At 52.7% G+C, this 16,295-nt stretch overlaps 1 protein-coding gene across 1 annotated transcript; it reads right to left on the bottom strand.

Moving 5' to 3' along the window:
* Nucleotides 1–85: 85 nt before the first annotated feature.
* Nucleotides 86–16,295, bottom strand: SARM1 (sterile alpha and TIR motif containing 1). The gene is made up of 9 exons (XM_065898032.1): nucleotides 15,826–16,295; nucleotides 10,824–11,439; nucleotides 8,199–8,411; nucleotides 7,801–7,892; nucleotides 7,448–7,683; nucleotides 5,437–5,539; nucleotides 5,171–5,360; nucleotides 305–426; nucleotides 86–215 (listed from the first exon to the last, which is right to left on the bottom strand). Exons 1-9 carry the CDS (start codon nucleotides 16,293–16,295, stop codon nucleotides 86–88), a joined length of 2,172 nt encoding a protein of 723 aa, XP_065754104.1.

The following is a 16,295-nucleotide window of genomic DNA, read 5'->3' as shown; positions in this document are numbered from 1 at the left end:
CCAGGGAAGCCGGATTGAGGAGCTGTTCCATTGGGGGGATGATGGAAATGGGGGGTCACGGCAGGGCTTGGGAATTAGGGACTGGTTAAACGGGGCCCAGGGGTGCAGCACCCTCCAAACTGGTGTCAGAGCCCGCAGATGAGTCCCGGGAGGTGCGGCCCTGCAGGAAGCGGATGATCTTCTCGATGGTGGCCTCCTGGTACTCGTGGGACCACCTGTGGGTGCAGAGGCTGGTGGGTCAGAGGGCTGGGCAGAGGGAGCTGCTGGCTGGGGGCCTGTGTCACCCACCCCGCCCCCTCCTCACTTGATGCCATTGAAGGTGAGCACAGCCTGCATGTCCTCGGGCAGGGCCCGGGGCTCTGGCCACTGGAATCCATCAATGACGGGCACGATGTTCTTGCCACAGTTCAAAGCAGTCACAATCTCCTAGAGGAAGACGAGGGGAAGAGGAGGACACGTGGGGCCCTATCCAGGGACCTCGGGGCCAGGCTGAGCCCAAGGGGGGATGTTGGCCGTGAAGTCCACGTTGACTTCTCCCTCATCCCCTGTGGTATGATAAATCTCCATTTGCCCTTTGTTCCAGGTTCTCGGTACAGAGCTCCTAAAGCCCTCTCGCATGACCTGGGGGGTGGGGCTGTGCCGAATAGCTTCAGGATGGGGGCTGGTGGCCAGGGAGACTAAGCTGTGATTAGAGGGTTGGAACTTTCAGTGCCCCCCTCACCTCCAGGGAGGGGAGAAGGGCTGGAGACTGAGTTCACTCACCAATGACTTAATCACACCTACATAATGAGACCTCCATAAGACCCCTAAGGACTGGTAGGTTGGTGAACACATCTAGGTGTGGAGAGGGTGGCCCGGAGAGGGCATGGAAGCCCTGCCCGCGCTCCCACCCCCGCTTCCTTTGCCCTGTGCATCTCTTCCATTTGGATGTTCCTGAGTTGTATCTTTTAAAACGAACCAGTAATAGTTAAGTAAAGTGCTTTCCTGAATTCTGCATGTCATTCTAGCAAATTATTGAACCTGAGGGGGGTGGTCATAGGAACCCCTGCATTTGTAGCTGAGTCAGACAGCAGTGCAGGTGGCCTGGGCCTTGCGACTGGGTCTGAAGTGAGGGCCGACTTGTGAGACTGATCCCTTAAACCATGGAGTCTGACACTGGCTCCCGGTGGGTAGTTAGTGTCAGAACTGAATTGAATTGTGGGACAGCCAGCTGGTGCTGGTGAAATGGAGAACTGGTTGTTGGTATGGGAAAAAGCCCACACAAATTTGGTGTCAAGAAGTACATCACACCCCCTGCATCCAAACTGATCCACCCTGAGCCCTGCCAGTTGTAGTCCTTATTTATTTCTCAAATCCTCTCATTTTTCTCCACTTCCACCCCCACCAGCCAACCCCGTATTACCATTAGCCCCTACCGGGTCTCTTCTCATCCATTCTTGCCTCCTCTAATTCATTCTCCATGTTGCCCCTTCACCTAGCTACTCTTTGCAAAATGCAAATCTGATCATGTCACCCCACCCCCCTACTTAAAACTTCACGACTCTACATGGTTCTTTGAATAAAGTTCAAGGCTCTGTGCGGTTGGCCACAGCTCACTTCTCAAACTCTATCCCTGCGCTGTCCTCCCAGCCACACAGACCTTGCAGTCCCTTAGATCTGCCGCCTCCCTCCCTCCACAGGGCCTTTGCACATGCCGCCTCCTCTGACTAGAACACTCTTCCCTGCTGTTTCACCTAGCTAATACCAACTCATTTTTCTGATCTGAGCTCAATCAACTTTCCTAGGGAAGTCTTCCCTCACTTCCTGACCAGGTCAGATCCCCTGTTACAGGTTCTCATAGGCTCCGCATCACATGCTACACTTACGAATTTAAATTCACTAATGAGTAATTTACTTAATATCTGCTTCCCCACCAGACATAAAGGTGGGAACCATGTCCAGGTTTCACTCACCTTGTATCTCAGGATCTTTCACAAAGCCTTGCCCGTAGTCTGCCTTTGCTAAATACTTAACAGCGGACTGGCTGAATGAATGAATGAGACAGCATAGCATTTAGGGGTTACGCTCTGGAATCATCAGATCTGGGTTCACATCAAGTCTCTGACACAGGCTCTGTCATTTGAGGCAAAAACAACAGGCTCTCCAAGCCTCTGTTTTCTAATTTCTAAAACAGAGTTAATGATAGTCCCTATCTTGCAGGATTGCTGGGAGAAATAACTGTGCTATCCCATGGCAAGTGGTTAGACTAGCGACTAGCATGCAGTGTATGTTTTAAATAAATAACAAGTGTTATTACTTCCTCCTCTGTAAAGTGGGGATAATAAAACTTACCTCACTAGGTTGTTCTGAGGATATTGCTATTAATGGGTGCTCTGGTAAGTGCTTATTGAATGTTTTTTTCCTTTCAAGGGAGTACCACAAGGATTGGACTTTTTGAATGCAGTTTACTTGTGGTTTTCCATATTGATTACCCACTAAATGTGGCTTTGAGGAAAGCAGTTTTAAAACCAGAGGCAATTCAGTACTAAAAACAACCAAGGAGGGATGATGGAGCCTTTGGGACTGGTCCAAGGCAAAGGCTTCCACCACCTGCCCGCTCCTCCCTCCTTGCAGTTGGCTGGGACAGTGATGGACGCCAGGCACCCTCGTGGAGCAGAGCCTTCCTGGGGAAGGAATCTGCATAACTTCAACCCTGATTGGCTTCTGGGGCACCTCTCCATTTTACAGCTGAGAAGAAGGAAGGCCAGCGAAGGGGAGGGACTTGCTCCCAAGTCACATACATGCCCAGCCCAGGAGAGGGCCAGGTCTCCGACTCAAGCATTCAGATTCCAAGTCCAAGGCTATTTCAACCAAGCCCTCTGCCTCTCTGCTGAGCACTTGGATGAATTCTGGCCCTGCAGCAACTTATGTGGGAACCTTTAGACATTTGTTTCATCCAGAATTACACAGAAGCAAAGACAGCACACTGCTCACTGTACCGATTCAGAGCCTGGCCAGTCTGACCCAGTAAACCTAGTAGATAACGTATGCTTCTCCCAGTCATCTCAGCTTCATCAGAATCACTCATCTATTTAATCATTGATTCAATTATTCTAAAAACTCTTCAAAAAGAGCCTACTTTGTACCATGCACGGTTTTAGGCATCAGGGATGCAGCATGAACCAGGCAAGGTCTGAGCTCTCAACGGAGCTCACAGACACTCCTCTCTTTCTCTCAGAAGGCCGCCTGCCACCTGCTCTAAGCCATGATCCTCCAGGGTGTCTCTCTGACCCAGCATCCCCTCCCCAAACCAAACCCAGTATTCAGACCCTCCTACATGGCCTCTGGGGCCTGACCCTCTTCCCCGCTGTCAATGTGGGCTGCACCCTAGCGCGGAACCTTCTCCCTAAAACCCACTGGTATGGCGTCACTGCCCTCACGGGATCCCTTTTGCCAGTGCTTTCAGCACAGGTCTTCTCCCTGCCTTTAGGAACCCCATAACCTGGTTTCTTAGTTCTTACCCAGCCAGTGGTGTGCTGGTACATGTTTAACAACTAGCTCTCCAGAGGGGGAAAAAAAACAACCAAACAAATAAAATCCTGATTTGTAGTTTTTACCAATTTCTTTAGTGTAACTACTCCCACCATGGCTGATTTCAAGCTACTGGCGTGACATCACTGAACTCGGAGTTGGGAAAAGATGCAGTCACTCTGGTGTCAGCTGATTCCAATCCTATCTCACCACCTCCCCTCCCACCCTTCAGATCTGAGTCATAGGACAAAGCTGGATCTTAAGAAAGTGCATGGGCTTTGGAGTCAGATAGACAGGGGGAGTTCAAAGCCCAGTTCTGATTTCTGCCCAGGCAGTGTGGCCATGGGAAAAATTATTCTACTTCTCCGAGCCTTGGTTTCTTCATCCGTAAAATGGAGAAGGCAATACCAGTGATAATGCAGGTTTCTGGCACCCTTCTCATGCCTACTTTTTTTTTTTTTTTGCGGTACGCGGGCCTCTCACTGCTGTGGCCTCTCCCGTTGCGGAGCACAGGCTCCGGACGCGCAGGCTCAGCGGCCATGGCTCACGGGCCCAGCCGCTCCGCGGCATGTGGGATCTTCCCAGACCGGGGCACGAACCCGCGTCCCCCGCATTGGCAGGTGGACTCTCAACCGCTGCGCCACCAGGGAAGCCCCTCATGCCTACTTTTCTTCTTTGCTCCTGCTGTTGCCCTGCCTGAGATGCCTTCTCTTCCACTGGCCTAAATTCTTAAGACTCTTCTCAAGTTCCGCTTCCTTCACGAAGCCTCCCCGGATTATTCCAGCCCTTGATGTTTTTTTCCTTTCTCCGTATTCTTATAGCAAGTAAGAGGTTCGCCTACCTGGCTTTACGTTGACACCAATTTATGTATGATCTAGTCATTCTGGGCATATCCTTGTCTCCTTAGCTGCTTTAGGACAAGGGCCCTATCCATATGACAACTGCTTCCCTTTGCCCTGGCCCCAATTCCTGCTGACTAACGAGTAATGATTAATAACCTACAGATGTGATACAGATCCATCCATCCATTCTACAAGTTCCCAATAAGTTTTTACTATGCGTTAGGCACTCGGGATACAATGGGGAATTAAACAGTGGTAGTACTCACAAAAATTATATTAATAATAGTCATTGCTGCTATCATACAGCAGTTCTTATGTGCCAGGCATTCTGCTAAGCCCTTCACAAATTTTACCTCTTTTAATCTTCCTAACAATACCCTAGGGAGTTAGGTACTCTAACTATCCCGCTTTCCAGTGATAAACACGAAGCTCATTAGGGTTAAGTAACTTGCCCAAAGCCAGAGCCAGGATTTAAACTCACAGCTCTTAACCATTCCACTGTGCCTGTCACTATGCTCTCCTGCCCCCCTTCCCTCACAGAGGTTATTTTTCAAAGCGTGTTCATCCTTCTCTGACCCTCACAACAATTCTACGAGGTGGACAGGACAGGTAAGTTACCCCCATTTTGAAGATGAGAAAACTGGGGCTCGGAGAACCTAAGTGAGTTGCTCAAGTCCCATTACAGTCAGAGCCATGGCTCCTGACTTCCAGCTGGGCTATGGAGGTTGCTGGAGTATATGCAGGTGAGAAAGAATGAAACGGGGACCTTGTGCCCTGGGCCACAGGCCAATGCTGGGACCACAGAGGCCAGCACTTACCTTGTGCACCCAGTCCTTGCAGTCGTGGTCCTGCATGCACTTGTCCAGAGCCCCAGCCGACAAAACCAGCACAAAATTGCGGGCACCCATGATACTCTGAATGAGCTTGTCCTCGAACTTGCCCGCTTCCAGCTTCTCCACATCAATGAAGACACTGAAGCCGTGCAGCTGCAGGTGCACCTTCAGGAGGCTGCAGAGAGGTCCTGTGTCACTGCCGTGGCCTCCCCGCAAGGCCCCAGGCAGCCTGCCTGTCCGCCCCTCCTCACCTGGCGAGCTGGGAGCCTGAGTTTCGGCGGTAGCTGATGAAGACGTCTGGAGTGTCCCCGCAGGGCTTGCAGCCGGTGCAGGGCAGAGGGGAATGTAGCATTTCTGAAGCAGACAAGAGACGGCTTGGTGAGGGTGGGCCTTCCCCATCATTCACCACGAGGTACATAATCTCCTGCATACCCAGCCCTCTCAGCCCAGCCCAGGCAGGGTGGCTTGCTCCAAAAAGGGTCAGAGAGGTGGAGAGATGGGGCCTACAGGAAGGCAGGCTGCAAACTATCAGTGAGGCCCTCTCAGGAGGCAGGCATTGTGTTCTGGGGACACCTCCAGCACTGCCCTCTCTCTAGAGCTCCAGACCTGCACAGCCAGCTGCCCACGGGTACTCCAAACCCAACCCATCCCAAATCCTCCCCAGACCCCACTTCTTCCTAGTCTCCCACCAAAGCCAGAAACCTGGGTATCAGCCTCAACTCCTGCCTCTCATTCATTCATTCAACAAATATTTACTAAGTGCTTTCTGTGTGCCAGGCAGTATTCTTAGTGCTTGGGATACAGCAATGAACAAAACAAACCCTGCCCTCATGGAGCTGACATTCAATGCTCAGGGTCAGGCACCGTGCTCTGTGGATTCTGCCTACCAACATCCTGGACTCCAGCCTCAGGGCCGTCCCTGTGTCCAGGCCCCCAACTCCAGCGTCCTCAGTGGTCTCTCCAGATCCACACCTGCCCAGTCTAATCTTTTTGCCGCAGGCACCAGAGAGCTCTGCTTAAAATCCAAATCTGAGTGTGTCATTGCCCCCACTTCAAAACTGTGCATGGCTCCCTACTCCCTACAGGAGATGTTTGTAAGCTATTTTTGCTGTAGCACCCTCTTGTTTTTAAAAAATTAAATCTTGGGGATTTATTGGGAGCTGCAATGTAAAAATGATAGAAGTTAATCTGCTTTGGTTGAAGCAAAAGAATGGGGCCAAAGCCCAGTCCCTTGTCCCCTGTGGGAGCTTAGTACATACTTACGCATGAAAAGAACCCATCTTATAATATTCAGACAACGTTTGTCTCTTTACGAGGTATAAAGGCAGAGGTTGAGATCCCAGTTCTGTCATTTAATGACTTATAACCTTACAAAATGAATTTAAATCTCAGTTTCATCATCTGTAAAATTAACACCCACGATGGAACTGTCCTTTATCTTTGATTATGATGATGGTTACACAGGGGTATACATTCAAAACTGTTCAAACTGGACACTTTTAAGTTAAATTATACCACTTTTATTCTTTAAAAAGTTTTAAGAGCTGACTTTAAAAAAACAAACACCCACTGCACAGAACGGATGTAGAGATTAATGAGATAATATCTGTTAAAAACTTAATCAGGGCCTGGCCTCTAGTAATTGACAATAAATGTCAGCCAAATAGTAAATTAGTAAATTAAATCAATAAGTCAAGAGGGCTGCTAGAGCCCTAGGATCCACTCTGCTCTCACGACCTCCCTAAAGCACCCATACTTTGTCAGCTGTGGACTAACAGGATAAGCCCTCTGTCTTCCCGCCCACATCCCCTGTACCCAGCCCCCATGCTGTCTCACCTCCACACTTGCATGTACGGCTCCCTCTGCCTGGGCTGCTCTTCCTGCTGCCACCACTCTTCCCCACCCCCAACACGTCCTTCAAGACCTGGTCAGGCATCCTCCCCTCTCCAAAGCCTAGGCCTGGGTGGACAGGGTAGGTGGTGCTTCCTCTAGGTTCCCACTGGAGTCCTGGGCATGCCAGCTCCTGCAGCCACGTGCCTGTTTATACGTCTGCCTTCCTCCCACCCTCCTACCCACCTCAGACTGGGAACTTCTTGAGGGCAAAGTGCAACATATTCATCTTTATCCTCAGAGCCCAGTGCAGCACAGCCTACGCGCTCAATCAACCCGCAGGGAGGCTCTGAGCGCCCCCCCATGTGTCTCCCCTCACCCCTCCAGGGCAGGGGCAGGGGCAGGGCTAGGGGCCCAGGTGGGCAGGCTGACCTCTGGCGGCCGTGAGGATGCGGGCGCGGTGCACGCCCAGGTGGATGCCGCAGTCCTCCAGGAGGTGCTGCTCCGACACTCGGTGCAGCAGGGAGCGGTCCAGGCCGCAGCTGACCAGGCCATACGTGTATTGACGGAAGCGCGGGTCCAGGCTGCCCAGCCAGTCGGCCAGGTTGCTGCGGTCGCATGTAGCATAGTTGGCGAAGGTCTTGAGCTCCGTGAGCTCCCTAAAGAATCTGCACCCAAGGGAGGAGAGGATGCTGAGATCTTGACTGGGCACTGGCTAGAGGCGGAGGGGGCGTTTAGTTAGACCTGCCCGGGGCGGGGGAGTATGCGGGCTGGAGGCTCCGTACCTCTTGCGGGTGAGGCCTGACTTCATGCGCAGGTCGGTCTGGAGTTCCTCATCCGTGAGCCGCAGAAGCAGGTCTCCATCCACCTGCTGCTCCTGGAGGAGGGGTCAGATGTAAGGAAAGGCTCCCATCCTCAGCATTTGCACCCCACCCAGCACAAGATCAAGAGCAGGGACCTGGAGATGGCGGTAGGGGAGGCGGATGGGACCCAGATGAGAACCGAATGACCCCGAAAAACACTGAGTACAGGCTCCCCACCCCCAAAAGTCCACCCTGGTGCCGCTGGCGTGCTGCGCCGGGATGGGGCGCGGTCGCCTGTGTGCAGGGCGCCCCTAGCGGCCACGCGGCCCTAGGGGATGCGCCTGCTCCGACCGCCGGCCGGCGACCCCGTGCGGCTCTACCCGGAAGCTCTCGCAGTACTGGGAGAAGCCGATCTGCTGCAGCCACGTCTGGACCTCGGCTTCCTTCCAGCTGGCCACGCTGGGCAGGATGGGCCGCGGCACCTCTTCGCCCAGCAGGCGCAGCGCGCGCTTCGCCAGCGCCGACGTGGTACCATTAGTGGAGTAAGAGACGAGGCGTTTCAGGCTCTGGATGGCACCTATGTCGCTGAATACCTGGGGAAGTGCAGAGAGGATGTCTTGGACCCACCAATTCACCAGCCGCCCCCAAACGTGCCTGGTCCCTTCCCTCGCCTCTTCTCACCGCTGAAAACCCCACCGTCTGCCCTTGCCCTTCCTTCATCCAATAAATCACCAGGTCCTGTGGATTCCCCCTCCAGAAGCTCCTTCAGCTCTTGACCAGGTAAGTCCCTCTCATGCCTCCCCTCTACAGCTTCCATCTGCCCTGAAATCAAGTCGAGTTCTCAGTATGGCTGCCAGGCCTGGCACAGTGCAGCCCCTGCCCACCAATCCCCACTCTACTCCCCCTTCACCAAGCCACCCACCCATGGAGGCTCTCCCACCTCTGGGCCTCACTCAACCTGTGGTGTTTCCAGACGCTTAGTTCTTCTAGCCTGCTTGTGGGAATCCTACTCATCCATTGGATCCAAATTGATTGGCACCTCCAACATGCAGCCTGCTTTGATTGCCCCACAGCTTGGCCCATACCTCCAGTTAGGCCTTGTGCTACACTCTGGATGCTACTGTTGTTAACTGATAGTGCAATTTCTACTGGACTGTAAGCTGAGGTCATGTCTTAGCCACCCCTGGAGTCCCATAACTGGCACACTGCAGGGCACAGAGTGAGGGCTCACTATGTCTCTATTGAACTGCGCTCACTTGGCCTTGCTGGGAAAGAGGTGCCAGGGCTGGTGGACATGGCTGCTGCCAAGACCCACTCCTTGGGGTCCTCACTCCCTACTTCCCTTTGAATCCCTCCTCCCAAAACAGAATGGCCTGTTTCGTAAAGCCAGTCCTCCCATGGCCCAACTCTGCGGTGCAGAGAGGAGAATCAAAAGCTCCTAGAACACTGGACCTTGGAAGAGGCCTCAGAGACCCCCTAACACAACAGTCTCTTCTGCATCTTTGGGAACACACGTGATGGGTGACAATCACCTGTGAGACACGCTCCTCTGATGACCCCTGTCCAGCCCCAGATGACCCCTGTCGCACAGACAGGGTGGTCCATGCAGTGTGCACCGCTCCCTGTGCACCAGCGGTCACTAACCCCCCAAACCTCCAGAGGAATACAAAGGAGGGAGTGTGACATTATTGGATAATCTTAATTCTGTAATATTTAAAAAACTAACACCAGAAACTTTCGATAATTTAACTATTACTAGTCTCACATCCAGGGTAAGAACTGCTGCTGTGGTCCACTCCTTCAATTTTCCAGAGGTCAAAAGTGAGGCATATAGGGACTTCCCTGGTGGCACAGAGGATAAGACTCCGCATTCCCAATGCAGGGGGCCAGGGTTTGATCCCTGGTCAGTGAACTAGAACCCACATGCATGCCGCAATTGAGAGTTTGCATGCCACAACTAAGGAGCTCACAAGCCGCAACTAAGGAGCCTGCCTGCTGCAACTAACACCCAGTGCAACCAAATAAATAAATAGTAAAAAAAAAAAAAAAAAAAAAAAGTGAGGCACATAAAGGCCCAGAGAGGGGAAGCCAGGGACCCAGAGTCACACAGCAATTTAAAGCAGAGGGCAAAGGCTGCATATCAGGTCCTGAGATTGGGGACCCTTTGGGACCTGGGTGGGAGTTATCTAGCTGACACATGGATGTCCTGCCTCTGTTTACTCCATCTCCTTTTTGGACTCCAGACCCAAATGACAGAATGGCCCACTGGAGCACCCCAGGCTGTCATCCCTCAGGCACTTCAAACTCCATCTGTCCCATTGAACTCACTTTCTCTCCACCCTCAAACTATCTCACCCAGTTCACCTTATCTCAGTAGCAGGTGCCACCATCCACTGGGTTGTCCAAAGCCAGGAGTATCCTCAGCTGCTCATCTTCCTTCACCCAGCCACCCACCAAGTTCTAACTCTGTCTCTTCAGTAACCTCTGGAATCTGCTTCTCTCTGCCTCTGCTGTCATGCCCTGGTCCTCACCTCCACCATCCCAGCTGCCCCCTGCCATGGCCTTCTATCTGACCCCCCTGCCTGCAGCCTCATCCTTGCCTACCCCATCTCCATGCAGCAGTCAGGGTGATCTTTGTAGAACACAGAGATCATACAGAGATGTATGTCCCCTACATAAAACCTTGGTCTTGCCTTCAAGGCCAGAATGATGGGTCCCTCATCTTTCTCCTTATTTCACCTCTCATGTGTATTTCAAGTCCTAGTTTTTTGTTTGTTTTTGTTTTGTTTGTTGTTTTGTTTTGTTTTTGGCTGTGCCACCGGCATGCGGGATCTTAGTTCCCTGACCCGAGATCAAACCCGTGTCCCCTACAGTGGAAGCGTGGAGTCTTAACGAATGGACCACCAGGGAAGTTCCTCAAGTCCCAGCTGAATGTCATTTCCTCTGGGGCGCCTTCCCAGTTTCTCTTTAACCCCCTCCCCACCCAACCCCACACCCGCACCCACCTTGGTCTTGCCCTGCAGACTCTTGATGGCAGCCTCGGCACAGAGATAGAAAGCCCCGATGCACTGCGCCTCCAAGCGCGACGAGTCAAGCAGTGGCACAAGGCGCTGCAGGTCGTCAGGCCCGCGGCCCTGGCTGGTGTCACTGGCGTCCACCAGGCAGCGGGCGAAGCAGCCGGGGTCCAGTGAGGCCACTAGCGGCTCCACGAGGGCCAGCGTGCCCGAGCGCTCCACCTCGCGCTCCACCTCCTTGTTGGTGGCCAGCACCGCCACGGCGAGGCAGGCGTGCAGTCGGAGCATCTCGTCCTCGGAGAAGGCGAGCGGGAAGAGCCACTCGGCGGCGCGCTTCTCCACCATGCGCCTCTGCGCCGCCTGGCCCCCGTGCAGCGCGCAGTTGGCCAGCGCCAGCGCGCAGTGGCGGAGCAGCGGCGGGTCGGTGCGGCGGCACCAGTACAGCACCGCGTCCAGGCCGCCGGCCGCCACCAGCCGCTGGCACGTCTCCTCCGAGTGCTTGAACATGTGCTCCAAAATGCCGGCCACGCTCCGCGCCAGCTCCACCGGCTCCCGCTCTTTTGCCAGGTTCAGGATCACGCCCAGCCCGATGCGCGCCACTCGGTCCCTGCCGAAGGAAAGCGGGAGGGAGGAAGTGGAGGTGCCGCAGCCCGGGGTGCTTATCTTAACCCAGGGCCTCGTTACTTATGCTTTCTGGGCCTCGCTAGCGTCAAATAGTACATGAGTCTGGTCCTCCCTGCCTCCTCCACCTCCCTCATCTCCTGCCCTGGGACAACCAGACTTCTCTGATTATAAGGGTGCTCCATTCTGGCCACACCCATTTCTTCCCAGACACCCTTCCCTGGAGAAGCAGCATGTGTAGTGGTTAAGAATTCAAGCTCTAGAGCAGATCTCCTGGGTCCTGGTTTCTTCTCTACCATTTTCTAGCTGTGGGACCTTGGGTACCTTCCTTTATCTTTATTGGTTTCCTCATCTCATAAATAGGATAAAGTGAATACCCACCCCATAGAGTTATTACGAGAACTAATGTAAGAATGCATGTAAAATGCTTGGCACAGTTCCTGGCACATAGGAAAGACTCAATAAATGTTCATTTCATCAAAATTCTCTGCACTGTATGCTGTGTGACTGGGGTGTATTTATTCATTCATTCAAAACACCATTTATTGAGGACTTACTGTGTACCAGGCACCGCAATAGGGGCTGAAGTTAAACAGTGCCTAAGAGAGACTGGAGCTAATAACAGCTAATATAGAGACAAACAGTAAGCAAGTAAACGGCGAATGAACAGGATCATAGTTATCTGACCAAAACGACAGCAAAACCAGGTGCTGTGATGGAGAGTGCCTGGGTGGAGGGATATGTCTGAGGAAGTGACATCTGCGAGTTAAATGTCCAGAGACCCCTGCTTGCCAGTATCTGGAAGGAGAGCTTAATAGGCAGAGAGAACAGCAAGGACAAAAGCCCCGAGGGCTGATGAGCTTGGCACGTTCCAGGAAGAGAAAGAAAGCCAGAGATGTTTGCAATGTCTAAAACAAACAAGGAAAAGTGTAAAATCAACGAGGGACTCGTATATAGAATATATAAATACATATTCAAATGAACAAGCAAAAGGCAGTAAATCCAACAGAAAAGGGGCGAAGGACACAAATGGGCAATTTACCAAAGGAAATTCAAAACGTTAACAAGCAAATAGAGATACTCTAATTCATTAGTAATCAGAGAAATAAAAATTAAACCAGCTATCACTTTATACCCATTAAATGGGCAAAAAGCAGAAGCTACTTCAAGTGGTTGAGGTGGAAGTTTCAAGGGAAGAGCGAGGAAAGAGTTCCTGGGGGCCGTTTGAGCCATCTCAAAGCATTTGGACTTCATCTTGATGGCAAATGGGGAGTCACTGAAGGGCTTCAGGAAGGGGAGTGACCTGGTTAACACATAGGTTTTAGGAAACTCGCTCTGGCTGCTGTGGGGAGGACAGGTCAAAGGGAGAGAGCTTGGAGGCCAAGAGAGGAGACAGGAGAGTTGCCACACTCCAGGCAGAGGTGAAAGTGTCCTGTCTTCCTGACCTCCACCAATGATGTCCCTCAAAGACTTATAGGCCCAGCCAGCTATGGAGTCCTTGCCCAGTGAGCACCACAGTGACCACAGTGCTTATGACTTTGTGTCCACTGCAGGGCCCAGCTGAGCCCAGAACATGGCCTGAGGCCAGGACAGCTTTGCTGAGCTGATCACTGAACTTCTCTGTAGCCCAAAGGAACAGATGGGTTCTAATCATCCACTCGGGCAGACGGCACTGCAATTGTTCCTTTAACCAAGGAGAAAGCCAAGGCTCAGAGAGGTTACATGGCATGCCCAGGTTACACAGCTGGTGAGAGGCATAGCTGGGATTTGAACTCACATCTGTCTGTCTCCAGGGCTCAAGATCCTTCGTCTGCACTTTGTGCTTCCAGAACAATCTGACTATATATACTCCAAGAATATCAGAACCAGGAAGTGCTTAAGAAGTCATCTAATCCAACAACACCCGCGCTGAGGCTCAATGAAGGGAAGGCCATGTTCAGGAACATCAATTCAGAAAGAGGACTGCGAGGCTTGCGGGATCTCAGTTCCCCGACCAGGGATCAAACCCAGGCCACGGCGGTGAAAGCCCGGAATCCTAACCACTAGACCACCAGGGAACTGTGCAATTGTGCATTTCTTGAACCCCAGCCCTCACCTTTCCCTATGCACTTGGCACCTTTATAGAGTTGAACTCTGTGCTAGTTGTGACATTTATTCACTCAATTCCCAATTCTTCTACAGTCTGAGAGGCTGTGGGTCTGGGATCAAATCACAGCTCCGAAAGAGGGGTAAATTGTCCATATATACACATATATAAGCCTGTATATGTAATATACATATATATGCAAGTGTTTGTATATGCAGAGACTCTCTCTTGGAAAGACGTACAAGAAACTTGTTTCACCGGTTTGCCTCCAGTGAACAGAAAGAACGTTTAAGTGTGTATCATTTTTGTACTTTGCACTTGAATTTATGTGCAATGGTTGTTTTTTTTTTCCCTTTTCCTTTCTTTAAAAACCTTTCGCCTCCACTTATTCACTGTGTATTCTTGGGAAAGCCATTTAACCTCATTATGGTCTCCTGAAGGGGGCAGGCTGTGATTTTAGAGGGCTAGTAGTAAGAGTGTGGTGGGACCAGGCTCAGAGCGCCCTACCCTGTTGGGCTTCTCCTGGTATTCGAGGGTCAGTGGAGCTGTGACCTAGGCTCCCGGGCAGTGAGTGTGGCAGCACCCAGGGAAGAAGAGAGCTGCAGGAAAGGGAATGGCAAAAGGAGTGGGTGCGCTGATAGAAGAACCTTCTTTATGAGGAAGTTGGTCGGTGGAGGAAGGAAAAAATTTCATAGACACAAATTCTCAGTGTGTCATCACCCTCTTCCCTTCTTGCCCTCCCAGCCTCCTCTCGGAGCAGTGCAGAGGTGTGGGGAGATTATGCCTTTCTCCCGGAGGATTTTGATCGGAACCTGGCTCGCTGGGTTCTGTCCTTGGTCCTGAAGTGATGCCAACACCCGCACGTTGTTTCTTGGGACCGGAGACACCGGTTAGTGTGCCTCCTTTCTCAGTAATTCTGAACCAGGTGAGGATTGTTATTTTCAACCTTGAAAAGTATCAGTTCTATTTGCATCTTGCAGCCCTCCTCTTCTTAGGGTGCTGGCTGCACCCATTCTCCAGCAGTTCTAGTTATAGCTGCCCTATCCCACACACCAGGCCTACAGGACACACCCTTCAATGCTAGCCCACCACATCCGGTGAGCACCCACTCCATTTGCTAGCCCTCCACATTCACAGCCCATCCCCAACAGGACACCTGTTGTTAGATAGAAGATTAATGACTTACTGAACAAGCAGAATCCTAACTTGGCCTCCCAACTTAAATTGCTTCATTCATGCACTTTTGAAAGTTGTATCATTTCCACCATCCACAAGCTTATCTTTACTTTTTGAAAAGGGCAAGGAAAACGCCCCTAATCCATGCCCATCACACCTTTGAGAGCTTCATAAATGGAAAGTGGCCCTTCCAAAACCCTTCTAAACCTGAAGGGCCCGAGAATTCAGCATGAGACTGGAGTGTGACAGCCTGGTCTCCTCTGGCATTAGAGGGGCAAGGAAGTGGGTCAGTGGTCCTCATATTCCAGGGGAGATCCCAAGAGGCACGGAAGCATAGCAACCAGGCTTCAGTTGGACCCCACCTACTGTATCTTGGCACGTGTGGGGAAGATGTAGGGAACACATACTCTGGCCCCTGCCTAGCTCCACACCTCAGTTTTCTCCTCCCCCATCATCCATCCCAACTGAAAACACCCATCGTGTTTCCCATGAGCAGGCACAGCATGAGATCATGTCTGTCCTGTTACATGAAGCAAAATGAAAAAGGAGGAAGCAGGAAGTGGACTGCTGGGGGTGGCATGAAGGCAGCAGGTAACCTTAGGTAAGCACTCATTTCAGCCTGGGGGAAGAGGAAGGGGTCCCCCCTCCTATTTTCTGAGCAATGTGTTCTCTTTCTCTTTTAGTGGGAGTGGGACGGTATGGCAGAGAGAAGGTAGCACGGAAGGATATCCACGCCCATCGGGAGGAGGGCTGTGGGTTTAGAGGGCTTCGGCAATGGGATCCCAGCTCCATCCTCAGAACCAGGGACAGATTCCTGTCCTGCTACTCCATTCCTCCCCTCTCTCATTTCTCACCCCACCAGCTCTGGGAGTGAATCCTGGCTGCACCATTAGTTCACTGTGTGACGCTGGGCAAGTCACTAAACTTTCCCAGGGCTCAGTTTCCTCATCTGTAAAATGGACACGCTGGTCCCCAACAGGGAAATAATGCAGGGGTTTGTGAGGTGAGGCAGGAAAGGCACAGTGCGAGGCTCACGGGAGACCGAGGCACTCGACCGCCCTTGCGACCCTACACCACGCGGCGCTCTCCGCCCCAGCCCGGCCCCCTCACCGATTCTCTGCCACCAGGATCTGCTCCAGCAGGCGGGCAGCCTGCACACGCGTCTCCAGCTCCGGCGCCTGGAGCAGACGCAGCAGCAGGTCCAGACCACCGTCCAGGCGGATGGCGTCGCACAGACCCTGGGCTACCTCGCGGCCCATGGCTGGTAGCAGCCAGGCCTCCTCCACCAGCTGGAAGACCTCGGCTAGGCTGGCTCCCATGGCCCGCACGCCGCCCGCCTGCTTCAGAGCCGACAGCGCCTGCTGCAGCTCGGGCAGCGCGCGCTCCAGGGCGCCCTGCACCTCGGTGCTCGCCCCTGGCGACACCTCGCGGGGCCCGCGTCTGCCCGCCGCCCACCACGGCCCAGCGCAGCTGCTCCCGTCCGGCCCCGGCACCGCTAGCCGCTCGGCGCCCGACCGTGGGCCCGACATGGCGAAGAAGCGGCACAGATTGTAGGCGGAGAGAAGCAGCGTCAGGACCAT

This window comes from Phocoena phocoena, chromosome 19 (assembly GCF_963924675.1).
Source record: "Phocoena phocoena chromosome 19, mPhoPho1.1, whole genome shotgun sequence".
Classification (NCBI taxonomy): Eukaryota; Metazoa; Chordata; class Mammalia; order Artiodactyla; family Phocoenidae; genus Phocoena; species Phocoena phocoena.
This window is presented reverse-complemented; position numbering and strand designations above follow the sequence as displayed.

What these genes read in the sequence shown, in the direction of transcription:
- SARM1 (XM_065898032.1), bottom strand. Translation starts at nt 16,295, where the DNA reads ATGGTCCTGACGCTGCTTCTCTCCGCCTACAATCTGTGCCGCTTCTTC. An exon ending in GTCTGCAGGGCAAGACCAAG is followed by an intron (nt 8,412 to 10,823) that starts GTGGGTGCGGGT and finishes GCACTTCCCCAG; the next exon opens with GTATTCAGCGACATAGGTGC. An exon ending in AGTACTGCGAGAGCTTCCGG is followed by an intron (nt 7,893 to 8,198) that starts GTAGAGCCGCAC and finishes CCCCTCCTCCAG; the next exon opens with GAGCAGCAGGTGGATGGAGA.